The sequence below is a fragment of the Coenobita brevimanus genome, chromosome 14, assembly GCF_032717465.1.
Source record: "Coenobita brevimanus isolate Jiangsu-jjx chromosome 14, ASM3271746v2, whole genome shotgun sequence".
NCBI lineage: Eukaryota > Metazoa > Arthropoda > Malacostraca > Decapoda > Coenobitidae > Coenobita > Coenobita brevimanus.
The window spans coordinates 55,755,132-55,769,827 of record NC_136967.1 but is presented as its reverse complement, the minus strand read 5'-3'; the positions used below and the strand labels follow the sequence as shown (position 1 = coordinate 55,769,827).

Sequence of the window (14,696 nt, the reverse complement as noted above, 5' to 3'; positions counted from 1 at the left end):
GGGGCAACGTAGGATTGGATGATGGATATATATATATATATATATATATATATAGCATATACATAAAAAAATATGTACTATATATAACATATATTACATAATATACATATTATTCCGTATCCTAGTCTATCCACTCTCAGTACTCTACATACATTCCTCAGCAGTCCCATCTCCACTGCTGTTACTCTTGGCTTTTCGTTTTCATGCCACACCATAGTCACACATCCATATGTTAAAGTTGGCACTAACACTCTTTCATGTAAGCCTCCCACAGAGAGAGAGATTGATAGACAGATATAGATAGATGGAGATTTATATGGATATAGATAGTGTATCCATATATTCAGGTGCAGAGGGACACTTTCATGTGAGAGCACAGATATGACTAGGTAGTGGAGCTGCCTGGCTGTACAAATTCCATTAGTTCTCTCCCTTTCCTGGAAGCACAGATTGGTTGACTGTACAGTAGTATGAAAAAAGCTTCAGTCCAGTCCACTAAGCTCACTTCCAGATTGGCCTGGACCACAGCAGCAACAGCAAAAATACCAGTCTATTTTTATATGAGGCATTCTGTTGATGAAGGGCTATCCAACAAAAACCAACAAAAGGATTAAACAGATTTTAACCCATTTCCCTGGAATAGACTGCATGCTTTTGCCCCCCAAGGAAAAGAATACTGACCCTTTTAATATGGTTGGATGAAAGTTTTGGGCGTATCAGATAGAGCCAGGATTCCGGGGGCTTGAATTTTGAGTGAATGGAAGTGTGGCTCATTGGAATGGGCAAACTTGGGCTGTCAGGACACTGCTACCCCTCACCCTGCCCTAGGGTGGGAAAGGAGATCCGGATGATGATGATTAATATGGTTGAGAGTCCATAGTCTGGACCCCCTGCAATCTTCCCTGTCGCATTCAGTTGGTCCTACAAACAGTGCTCCCAAGTGGGAGGAAGAGGGGCCACCTGAGTAAATGCCTCCCAGGCAATGAGGCACTTCTTAGCCTGTGAGTATAGCATTCAATGCCTATTACCTGTCAGTTTTATTGCTTAATTTACAGGCTAACAGCTATAATGATTCCTAACAAACGGCATTTTTTTTTTTTTTTTTTTTTTTTTTTTTTTTTTTTTTAAGACCACAAGTATAGCTCCGTATATCAGTAGTCTGATCATTTCATAACCTTCTATATGGGATAGATTTTGGCACTGCAGTGTACAAAAACAGGCACCACTGCCCACATGCCTCCCCTTTTATCACACTGTAAATAGTTACCAGGATAGTTAATACATTTACCAGTTATAATATGAAAGGTTTTTCATCCATCCATCAAGTATCCAATCCTTTGTTGCCCCACAAGGAGCGTAGGAGCCCAGGGCGAGGCAAGTTGGTCCTGACATTTAAGATGACAGTGACCATCTCCGCTCATCCCTGAGTGGCATTACATGAGCAAGAAACCCCAATCGCCCCTTGGATATAAACCTGCACCGGCTTAATGTGACTGGAGCGCCTTAACTACTCACTAAACCACCAGGCACCAAAATTTGTTTATATAGGTACCACCCACTGTAGTAAATGGTTTCCTGGCGTACAAGAAACCATTTGGCTTGTCAGTTTTTGGTGAACTGGAGCAAACCAGTACTGAGATTTTAACTTTCATATCCTTCCATAGAGTTTTTCCCCACACTTGTTTATGGCTGGTTGGCTCTTCTTCCATGGAATGCCTCATTTCTAAACAATTTAATTCTAGAGAGGGCAATCATAGACATATCACCTCCATGTCTCTCTATCCTCCCTGCAACTTGCACCGATTCATCACTCCATCCTTCCACCTCATCCTCTGTCTTTCTCTCCTCCTCTGCCTGAATCATATAAATTCTCCTAGTCTACTGGTATCTCTCCATTTTCTCCACAGGGACAAACTGTCTCAGGCATTAGTTACAATTAGGCAAAAGAAAACTTGATGGGGTGGGGAGGGGAGTGTATCCCAGCACCCCCTTCAGTCCACTGGTATCACTGAATTTAACAAAATAACCAAACATCCATACATCCCTTTGTAATCCCCAGCAAACCAGCCAGTTCCATTCAGCTACTAAAACCACTTATTTGACTACATCTATCCTACTGGAAATGAAACAGGTTGAGAATCCTCCAAATTCATATATGATTTCCATTAAAAACTACTCCACTATCCAACAGCTTGCTTAAGCACTTCCTTAACAACCATGTGGTGATGGTTTTCATTGCTCTTCTCCATTTTTCCTTTGGACTCCCCCCTTAAAATGGTATAGGAATTCACACACAAAATATTCAGGACTGATTTTAAATGCAGTATCTTTTTATTTTCTGATTCATTCTCCTTGTACAGAAGCTATGATAATTCATCAATTACTAAAGTATAAAATTTCACAATATACTGTACAGCTGTTCTTCAAATAAAGAACATCATGAATATCTATATTAAATCCTAGTAAAATTGCATTGATAGTTGCTTAAGTATTTCAAATATATACAATTTGCAGAACCTGTAGCACTCATAGCTGCTAAAATGTTTGACAAACAATTACTGGTATGTATCTACAGCATATACTACGTGTGAAATACGTGCTGTAATACACTGTCAAGAAACTGGACAATTTTTGACAAAGAGTACAGTAAAAGTCCTGTAATCCGAATGGCAGGGGACCAAAAGTCTTTCACTCTATTGGAAGGGACCTCTGAAAACATCAGAAATATATACATGATCATTAAATAAACACTTAAAAAGATATGGGTTATTGTTTTACTCACTGGAAATGCATAGAACTGCAGATGAATAGTTGCAGGCAGGTACATCCAAGTTGAAGGGCAAGTCCAAGCCAAATAAATCCTTATATAAAGCCCAGAAAAATTTGAAAAATTTCACCTTGAAGAATTTGGAGTATTGGGATATTCAGATTACTGGTGGTCAGATTGGAGGACCTTTACTGTATTTACTTATTACATGCCAGAGGTACTTGAAGGTGACCATCACCAACTTACACGATGTACTGCACCCTACTTCTCATTTCACCTTTATCATTCCTTTTCTATGTCTGCCTTCCCCTCTTCCAATTTCTCTCATCCTTCATGTAACTTTTTATTACTCTTCATTTCAGATGACTACACTGAATGACAAACCTAGCTGCTTCCTGTAACCCAGAAAGCCATTTACAATGTTGGGTGGTAGCTAACCATATAACCAAATTAGAAATATGTCCATAAGACATGAATGCCCTGCCGCTGGCATCCTTTGTAGTGTTCGTGTTCATTAGCTAAACGCAAAATCAAGAAATGTGAGGTCAGGGTTATATGGAAGGTCAATGTCATCAAAGTTTGGCATGGCTGAAATGCTCTCACCAATATGTATCTGTGAATGAAGTTCAAACTCTTTCACATCAGGTGGCACATCAAAGTGCCACAAAGGAAATGTCTGTAGTCACTGGGTGGCACAAGCACATTTTCTGGACTTTTTAAAGTTACCCTCCAGTACTGAGGGCCCAATAATAGTTCAGCACCAGGAGGTGGCAAGACTGAAGAGTTGCCATCACAGAAGGACTATTTTATTGTCTATTATTTTCATCATGTCGAGAAGTATGTCAAGGCATGCGGTATGAGATGTTTTGCTGCCGTGGCAGCTTACTTGGATCTGATAAAAGCAATGTCTGATGACTCAAATTATGTCGTCAGAAGAAAGTGAGAGTGAAAATGAAAGAGCTACTACTACTACTACTAAAAAAAAAAAAAAAAAAAAAAAAAAAAAAAAAGCTCTGAGTTTATCATTATGCCAAATGGCATATGTCTGGCAATGATGAAGCTCCAACACCATAGGTTTTGACAGCTCACCAAACAGGTAATTATTAATTTTTTAAAAATCATGTTAGACATCATTTTACTCAGGAAATTATGGTCTATTTTTTGGTGTGGAATATTTTATCAAAACAATTATCTTTGTATACCTCAAAACTCCTGTGTGTGAGACATCCAGCCAAAAGAATGCACCTGAAGTGAAGGGGTTAATGAAGGTATCTTTAACTGTTTCTTCGGAAATGAGCCAAATGAAAAACGGGGCGGACGGACAGGAGGATGAAAAGACGGACATGACCAAAACTATATGCCCCAGCCATATACTGTGCATGGTGGGCCATAATAACAATGATGTGGAGCCTACTATGGCGCCCCTGTTAACTGGGTGGAGAGATACAACTGTGGTATCCACCTGGGAACCAAACCTCCAGACCCGTCTCAATGCCTTGCTGTGGCAAGGCACTGTCTGCCGCAAGTGAACACTGGTTCACTGCATAGGATGCCCCTGCAGGGATGGTTGCTTGCCTGCAGCTGATGAGTCTGCTCAGCCAGACAGACTGGGGACACTCAATAATAAGTTTTTACATGCATGAACACACTCATTATTAGTAACATAATACTTAAGTATTATGGGAATCTCAGAATTTATATGACATTATAATAGGGATTAAAATAAGTATTTGCACCATAGTGGCATATACCAGTAATTACTGTATGTTAGTAAGAGCTAGCTAAAATGCTACATCAGATGATTTAAAAAAAAATTTCGTGTGTACTGGGTTCATGTAAAAGTATAGTTCCTTATATCACCTCATGCAATCCTAATGCTTTGTTTTAGTATCACTACCCACAACAAGAATGTAGATTCCTTTAAACAAGTCCCATTTTGGCACGGGATAGATGTTCTCGGGCAATGATTAGTCTCTGGATCTGGGCTGTGCCTTCATAAATCTGGTAAATCTTGGCATCTCTCATCAGTTTCTCTACTGGGTACTCTGTGTTGAAGCCATTGCCACCAAAAACCTGCAGAAAATGTTGAGAAATTACAATATGTTGCATGTTACTTTCTGTGAAACAACTGTGAACCCACATTAATTAGTATAAACTTAAATTTGTACAGTAATAAACTGAGGCCTACCAATGACCCTAGGGTGGACTCGAACCTCTGACCCTTCGGGCAGAGTGGAGAGCTCTAACCCAATGGGCCATGGCTGCTGCAATATACAGTACCGTACTGTATACAGTATATCTATCTATCTATCTGTGTGTGAGTATATATAATATACACACACACACACACACACACACACACACACACACACACACACACATATATTTAAATAATAATCAGTAAGAGAGAGTAAGAAGAAAGTGGATGAGGAATTTGGAAGGAATCTGAGTGTAAAGTGGAGGGAACGTAAGAAAATGTTCTGGAAAGAGGCAAAGAGAGTTAGACAGGGTGATAAAGAAGTAAGTAAGGGAAAGAAAGACAAAAATGGTGTATTACTAGTGGAGAAGGGAGAAAAAGTGAGCAGATGGATAGAACACTATAAGGAATTGCTGAACACAGAGAATGAAAATAATGTGTGTATGAATGGCTGGGGAATGGCTTGAAGGAGAAGGGAGATGAGAAGAGAAGAAGGAATCAGCAGGATTGAAATAGTGGAAGCACTGAAGAAAGTTAAAAATGGGGAGAGATCCACGAATTGATGGAGTGTGTGGTGAAATGCTGAAGCATGGAGGAAAGACAGTAGAACAATGGATATGGAAGATGTGTAAATTAGCCTGGAGGAAGGCAGAGTTCCAGAGGACTGGAAGTCAGGTATAATTATTATCCCATTCAAAGGAAAAGGGGAAAAAGAAGTGTGGTAATCACAGGGGCATTTGTCTTCTTAGTGTAACAGGAAAAGTATATGGTAGGATACTTACTGACCGAGTCAGGGAAATAATAGAAAAATTAGTTGGAAAAGAACAGTGAGGTTTTAGGAAGGGAAGAGGTTGTGTAGATCAGATACTCATTCTTAGGTCTTTAGTGGAAAAGTTTCTAGAGAAAGGAAAGAAGTTGTATGCATCCTTCATGGATTTGGAGAAAGCATATGACAGGGTGGATAGACAAGGAATCTGGAGAGTATTAAGGATATATGGAGTAAATGGGAAGTTGTTGAAAGTCATGAAGAGTATGTATGAGGGTGATATGGCTGCAGTGTGTGTGGATGGTGAACTGAGTTAATTTTTCTATTTGAAGGTTGGATTGAAACAGGGATATGTCATGTCCCCATGGTTGTTCTATCTGTATATGGACAGGGTTATAAAATAGATACAAGGTAGGGCAGTGGATGTTGGAGTGACCCTAATAAGAGAGGGCAGTGTTTGGAAACTCCCTGTACTGTTGTTTGAAGATGATACTGTATTGTTAAGTAAAAATGAAGGGGAACAGAATGGCTTGGTGAATGAGTCTGGGAGTGTGTAAGAAATGGAATCTAAATGTGAATGTAGGGATGAGTAAAGTTATGGTCTTTGAGAGAAGTAAAGCCACTGAATGTACAGTGAGGCTAGATGAGGATAAAATGGAAAATGTGAGTGCGATTAAGTACTTGGTCTACAGGTGACTTTACACTCCCTCTTGTCTTTTTTTCCTTCATTCTTTCCTCTTCCTTCTGTCTGTGGGTGACCCTACACTAAGTGAAAGGCCAAATGGTTTCCTGCACACCAGGAAACATTTTACTATGCTGGGTGGTAACCATATAACCAAATTTTGGTGCCTGGTGGTTTAGTGGGTAATTATGGCACTCCAATCAGACTGAGCCTTTGAAGGTTTATATCCAAGGGATGGTTGGGGTTTATTGCTCATATAATGCTGGTCACTCTCATCTTAAACGTCAGGACCAACTTGCCTAGCCCCGGGCTTCTACGCTCCTCATGGGGCATCGTAGGATTGGATGATGAATGGATGGATCGATGGTAGTGTGATGAGTAAGGACGAAAGTTTAGAGAGTGAAATGCTTGAAAAGGTACAATAAGGAAGAAAGGTTGCTGGTTCTTTGAAAGTAGTGATAAGGAACAGGGAAGTGAGCATGGAAGTAAAACAGTCGCTGTATGACAGTATTGTCATACCAACTCAAACGTATGGAACTGAAGCTTGGACCTTATTGGAGGAACACAAGTCAAGAGTGAGAGCAGTGGAAATGAGTTATCTGGGAGGAGCATGTGGAGTTACATTGAGATACAGAGTGACAAATGAGGAAGTGAAGGAGCACTGTGGTGTGGATGTGGATGTTACAGAAAGCGTTAGAAGAAATACACTGAGTTGTGGTTTGGCTATGTGATGAGGATGGAGAGCACAAGACTAACGAGGAGTGTGTATGTGAGTGAGGTGGAGGGAAGGAGAGGGAGGGGGAAGCCAAGGATGAGATGGAGGGATGGAGTGGAGAGATATATGAGAGGGAGTGTGAGCTGGAAGCAGGGCAGTGAAGTGTCATTGGACAGGGCGATGTGAAGGCGATTTGCTTGTGGCCGCCCCTTATGGGACTGAGGTGTCTGGCAATGGTTAGATAGACAGAATAATCAGACACTGCTCAGCTTATCTTGTGGAATGCAACAAATGAGACAAACCTAACATCTCTGTTGGCATGTCTATTTTTGTGTACTATCCTATTCCTGGGCAGCAGACAGGCACAGAGGATGTTAGACAGGTTGCCATTCACCATCAGAATAATGTACTGATAAGTTAAGTGTTAAGAGTATTGTATTTAGAAACAGATAAAAATTATATTACACAATGAAGGAGTAGTATAGGCTTTTTGGTAACCTTTTCATTTTGGTCTTTTGTTTTTGAAAACTACATAAACAAATAAATACAAATAATTAATAAAAAAAAATAACAATCACAGGCAACTTGGGGCACCCCATACCTTGGCACCCATGGCAACTGCCCCTTCTGCCATCCACTAGGTAGAGGGACTATATGAACTGTGGGAGCTGAGAAGTGTCTGTACATTTGAGCCAAGGAATAACTGTCACTTCAACCTTTAATGTTTTTAGTCAATGGCACTATTTATCTACCTATATGCACTTCTTTGTAAACCAGTGGTAAGTGACTGTTCAATCATTACTGCTTGTGGAGGAAGTGATGAAACTACAAGCTGTCAGCAATGCATCTGAATATAAATTAGATGGACATATATGATCCATCCATCCATCATCCAATCCTACATTGCCCCATGAGGAGCACAGAAGCCCGGGGCTAGGCAGTTGGTCCTGACATTTAAGATGAGAGTGATGATATGAAATTTACCTAACACTAGCACTCTGGTAGACATGTCCCTGTCATATTTCTGGGCTTTACTGAGTTTTGCTGTTGTAGCTAATGCTTGCTGAATGTATTCAGCTATACAGTGTTACATATATTTCATGAGCCAAGGCCCGAACTTGGGCTCACATGGGCACCACCAACCACTGTTAGATAACGGGCTGTCAATCTTTTGTAGAGTTTTCCATGGTGTAATTGTAAAAATCAGATTTCCTGACGAAGGGCATGGCAAGCTATGAAGCCAGCCTTCTGGCACCACTCCATGCTCATAGCTGTACTTTCTTCAGGATGATAGTAATTTCTTTTATTTTCTCTTCTAAACTCTATTTTCATAAGGAATGCTCAAGAGGCACTACTAAACAGTTTTCTTAATCAGTCAAAACAGAATGTGGAATTTATATTTCCATGCATGGAGAGCTAAGACTTGCCTGGACAGCATTTGTGGCAGCTCTATTGGCAGCATCCCCAGCAAAACCTTTAGCTATAGAGGCATAGTAGGTATTGCGACGCCCTTGGTCCACCTCCCATGCAGCTCGCATCCATGCCAATCGACCCAGTTCAGTCTCCATTGCCATCTCAGCTAGTATGAATGACACTGCCTGTGGGAGTAATTTGAGAAATACACACTTTTACAATTCAATGCAAGGACCTAATGTAAAAATCTATTCATCCACCATCCAGGCATGTGCTGACTCATCGGGTGTGTAGGAACTTGGGGCTAGGCTTCTCATTCTAGACACATTAGGGAAGTGACCAACTGCTCACTCCTAGGCATCATTACATGAATATTAAACCTCAATGACCCATCAAAAGTAGACCCATAAGGGCCACATTAGGTTGGAGCACCTTAACTTACTAGACAACCGAGATTCTAAAAAGCAGAAGGTGGGCAAGAGGATTAATGTTTCAGAGTACATGAACTGAACTGAAGAGCTTACAGTATATTACATATTTTGAGTTAACTGTAAAAACACAAAGATTTCAATCCAAAAGTACAGTAAAGATCTGTAATCCACTGAGTTTATGGCCAAATAAATAACAAATGATATTACAAGTACTGCTCTGTATTCAATTCTGGATGTCACTAATCAAGGAAAAACTTCCATTCTTCACCAGATGATTTAATTTTCAACATCGAAGTCAGTCAACTAAACCCTGTTCTTTTCAAGTGCCCTCTGTGTAACTAAATGAAAAGGAGAAATTATAACAACATTTTTACTCACTGCCATAGGGAAGAGAGACTGTAATATAGTCAAACAGAAGCAAAAACCGATGGTCAGAGTCTACCATCTCAGTTTTGGGATGGATGTGATTTTCCCATTCTTAAATATCAGCGCACTTTATTTCCCATCCATTTCATGTATTTGTCCAGCAAATCAAAAATAATCAGGCTTATAAGAAACATGTAACGATTCTTTGATACAAAATATTGGCACAACACGACAAAAACCATGGTGTGTTGTCTGCCCCACTGGACCAGGGTTGCTAGGTTGGCTATTTTTTAGGCCAAACTCTTCAAATTAGGCCTTTTTTTATTTTAAGTGGTTGGCTTCCAAAAACAGCTGGTTGGCATTTTCTTGCTATTGGCATTTTTCGGATTTTTCTCCTAGTATGTAATATAATTTGATAATTTCTCAGTGATCCATTATGTTACTTTTAAAATCACAAACTCAGCTGTTACAAACTATGTTAATATCCCATAAAATTAATTAAAGAAACTGAAGTCCTACGTTCTCTTTCTATCGCAAGCTGTATCTCCGCATGATTTCAGCTTTAAACACTACAATTTTCATACAAAAAACTTTGCAGATTTTCTTCAGCATTTTTTTGGGATGAAGCACTGTTCTTTTAGAAAACTACATTATATGGGTTTCAAACCAAATGTACACCTAGACATGTATATATGTGAAGAATGCTGCCATACCCGGTGTGTTTTATGGTTTCTAGTAACTGTATTACAGTATTTATCACACTAAAACATACCTTGGAAATTAATATAACTAATGAAAAATAAGATCATGAAGAGCTTACATATGGTGTATCAATAACCATCACGGGGGAAATTTTAGAAAATATGCAACTGCAGGGGTAGCCCAACTTCCATAACGAACTAGCTGGTGATCACTGGCAACTGTACAGTTAGTGACATAGGGAATGTAGTTATTTACTCAAAACTGAGCATGGCAACATACTTGCGATATCACACCCACTTCCAGGAGTCCAGTACAACGTTTCCCATCCCCTCAGATTTCACTTTTTTTTGTACACGACTTACATCCAACATGTCTTGAAGATTATTGTGGCATAAGTCTCTTAAGAGTTGCTGTTGTTGTTGAGTAACCCCAGTCTGTCTGGCTCAGCATACCCATCTACTGCTGGCAAGCAACTGCCCCTGTAGGCTGTCATAAGCAGTGAACCAATGTTTCCTTGCAGTTCACACTGCCTTACTGCTGTGCTGTTGTTTGCTGCATGGGACTGCCCTGCAGGGTAGTTGTTTGCTTGTGGTTGATGGGTCTGCTCAGCCAGACAGAGTAGGGCTGATCAACAACAACAATTGTCACTGTACATGTTGATTAATGCTATCTTTGCCTACTTTCTGAGAAGAAATGACCAGCAGCTTCAGTCTCATGCATCTACTATGCAGAACCTCTGATGATGATTTCCCTATGGTGCAGTGTGGCGTGACCCTAAAGTATGCCAGTTAGTGGTGCATGATCTCTGATAGGAATGCCAGAACATACTCCATGTAGCCAGGTTTTGAAAGTAAAGTTGAACCTCTCGACAGCCTCATTACCTCTGAGCCACCAGACACCTAAGCAGGACTGCTTGATCCCATACTGCTGCAGATAATTCATAAAACTCCTTGCCGATAAACTGCAGTTTATTAAGAGACTACAGTACTTCGTCTCGATATCCATCTCTTGCTTAGACAGCGTTCGAGAATGAAATAACATCCGAGGTAGTCACACGTGAAGACAATGCAAGCTCGGTTCTGCAGTGTGGCAACAAAACAAGCGCTGGGTGCCAGTTAAGGGCAGAGGGAGGGTACAAGTGACATGAGGCAGCACGAGTGAAATGAGGCAGTGCAAGCGACGTGCAGCAATACCATGCAGTAAGGATGTCATTCACCTCCTGACTTCAATGCCGGGAAAGACATGCTAATTTATCATTCAGATGTATATTTTTTGTAATAATTATTTAATAAAAGCATTTTTACTATTCTGTGGTTCTCTCAGGTACCAACCTATTTAATTCCATTAAAACACTTTAATTTTGCGAGAAATCAATTTTCAGCTACTTCTCAAGGAACTTATCTTGTGTTAAACTGACAATGTGCTGTACTAGAATACGCTATTGTACTCATTTTCAAACATGTGCTTGAGATCCCACCTCAGGAGGGGGACCTTTGGATATAATGAATTTTGGCTTTTCCGGATCAGGCTTCCCTTCAATTATTCCATTACAGAGAGGGTCCAGTGTACTTAATTTCACTCTCACTAAATCTCCTGCTCCAGAATGAAGTGACGCACTCCTTTCCATAGCTGTCAATGTATGACAAAATGGCACCCATCCCCTTGTCACTAGCATCTGCTGTCACATATTTTGGAAGGGGTGCATCAAATGAGGGAAGTCCAGGGCAGTTGGTAATAGTATGGTTGATGGCCTGAAAATGACTCTTCCACTTCTGTGTCCACTTTACAGCAAGGCACCAGGTTTCGTGGCATCCAGATTGGCGAAGTTGCACTTTGGTGGCAACCATCAAATATTCCAGTACAGTAACTGCACATTCACGACTAAAAAACGCACTTTCGCGTCGTCTGGCAGCACAGATTTTGGATTCTAGCCACAGCAATGCCTGCAACAACACTCAGTTTCAGCCTGTTTCCTGCACGTGTTCAGTGTCTCCGTGAGTTGAGTGTTACCCTCTTGTGTCCTTGATTAGTAACTGACAGAAAAATGTCATCATGTGCTTCAAGTGGGGCCAGAGGTGGACTGCGTCATAGTGGAAATGGGCACTACAAGAAAGGAGTGGTGGTGACGGAGGCGGTGTTGGAGGCAGTGGTGGGGCCCACTAGCCCTACCCAAAGCCTTGGATACCCCCCAGCATTGAGTCCATTAAGCCCTTCATCCTGATCTTTCTGTTGGGTGTTATGTTTGTAAGAAGGGAGTGTGTGTATTACATACGTAAGTAATATTGCTAATACATACTGTATTTAAGTGTATTTTATGATGCTTTTATGTTTTCTTGTAAATATACTTTATGATTTGATGTGTCAATAGTAACATTTCAGGAAACTTTAGGATGTATTTAAAGTAAGAAATACACTAGGGGGGTGAGTTATCTTATGGACTCAGTTTCCTATTATCTTATTTCCCTTAAGGTCAATGCCCAAACTATGAAGGCACTTTTCATAGTCCCAATAGATGGTATGCACGTGACGTCACGGTCCCCTGATAAACAATAACAAACTGCCGCTGGCCGTGGCCGCCCCGTGAATCGCAAGGATGGTGAAGTGGTGTTGTGCATTCAGCTGCTCAAATAAGGAAGGTAAAGGCAATGTCTCCTTTTACAGATTTCCTGTCCAGACTAGAAATAGAAAAGGAGGGCCTGAAAGGGCTATAAATCACAGGAAATTGTGGGTAAATGCCATCAAGAGAGCAGCAGTCGGTTTGACTTCCAAGGTTTGGCAGCCTTCACGACATGACAGACTGTGCAGTGCACATTTCATATCAGGTAAGTTTTTAAATACTGTACTGTATTAAACTATTAACGATACTTTATAAATGCCAGGTTTTATTTAATGCAAGATATAGAGACTGGGCTTAGGAAAATTTCAGGTGCAGTCCAGTTAGATAGGATAATAAAATCATGTGAAACTAGGTGCAGTCCAGTTAGGTAGGGTAATAAAATCATGTGAAACTATCATGTGAAACTATTAGTAGTGTAGTTATCTATGCAATAACTGAATCGATTAGTGTATAAAATTGCAGGAGAGAGGGAGAGACTAAGAACATACATGAAATTAGTTACTAATTTAATGTCTGTCCTTAGTCACTCCCTCTCTCCTGCAGTATTACACACTTATTCAATTATGGCATAGCTAACACTATAACCAATCTGTGGATTATTTTATTCTTAAGACTGGGCAAGGGTAGGCATTTCTCCACTGCGCAGACCATGGTCCACACATGAAGCCTAACTCTGAATTATCACCGTGCTCCCCTACCATGTTTTGTTGCTGTTTTTGAATGGATAAAAGATAAAGGTTAAGTTTGGATAATATGATGGTCATATATTTTGGGGGGGAGAAGGATTGTTGTTTCTCCACTGTATTACTTATTAGATGACAAATAATTTCAGAAGAGATGTACATGTGTTGCTGTTATGCTTCTGTTAGACAAATTCTTAACCATTACTTGATCCTTCAGCATCTTTTATGATTGATTGATTAGCTTGGAGCTCTAGTATCCTAGAACACCCAAGTGCATTTCCACCCTAAGGGAAATTCAACTGAATTTCATGATAATTTATGAAGGTTTTTGGGAAGAAAAGATTACCATTGTTATAAAGTCAAAAAATCTAACATCCTGGACTTCTCAGCTGTAAATAAAACCAGCGAACGGTCATTATGTTATAGCTGCAGCTCAGGTTAGGTTAGGGTTGGGTAGGAATGGGAAGGATAGGGTATGGTAGGTTAGGTTAGGTTAGGTTAGATAAATATGAAATATTTGGGCTTTCATCAAATTTGGATTCATATGGAAATTACATAATTCAGGACATAAACAGACGAACTTCATTAAAGTACCTTGGCTGTTATGATGCACACTGTAGAAGCATTCCTTTGCTTGATGTCTGCTATGAGTAAATCACTGACCCATCCAGCAACAAAGTACTTACAGGTTTCCAGACTTCTGCATGCTCTCAGTTCCTTATGATTATATACATTTTTGAAGTTTATTAAGTACTGGTATATGTCACTGTGGATAAGTCTGGCAGATCACCATCAAGCAGAGTCGTGATGTCTTTCCACTTGTGCCGCGGTGTGTTATACAGGTCTATATTACCTATTTCCTTGCACTTTTCACAATATCAAGACGCAGATTCAGAGTTCAACACCTCAAGAACATAATTTGATATATGAACACCATCAATAATTTTTCCTGCCATACTGAATGAGCTCAATGTGAGTGACTGTTATGCATCTAGAGGGGAAGAAACCCTATTTGTTTACATTTCGCCACGGCCAGAGTCGAGACCACGCGTATTAGGGGCAGGGCTTAATGACATCAATGCATACCATCTATTAGGCGCGAAACCTGGTGCCTTAAGGTAGCTGTACATCCTTCCTGAGTAATTGTCAATGGATTCACAATACAGTGATCCTTTGGTTACCACACACTAAGTTATAATGGCTTTTGTTATCACTGCTAGACAAAAACCTGCACTCCTGTCATTATTGCACATTTTTTACTAAAAAAAACTTTGCCAAGTACACCTGAGCTGATTTCTGCCAACAATGACTGTGTGTGTGTGTGTGTGTGTGTGTGTGTGTGTGTGTGTGTGTGTGT

The 14,696-nt window shown here is 40.3% G+C and overlaps 1 protein-coding gene across 1 annotated transcript in view; it reads right to left on the bottom strand.

The window, feature by feature from the left end:
- Positions 1-3,782: 3,782 nt before the first annotated feature.
- The window catches only part of Mcad (Medium-chain acyl-CoA dehydrogenase), a 34,945-nt gene continuing 24,031 nt past the window's right edge, over positions 3,783-14,696 (bottom strand). Inside the window, exons 9-10 of the mRNA XM_080264919.1 lie at positions 8,555-8,725; positions 3,783-4,840 (exon numbers count right to left, since the gene is read on the bottom strand). Of these exons, the coding sequence (XP_080121045.1) occupies positions 4,688-4,840; positions 8,555-8,725 (324 nt within the window). The 3' untranslated portion in view covers positions 3,783-4,687. The remainder of the gene's footprint in view (positions 4,841-8,554; positions 8,726-14,696) is intronic.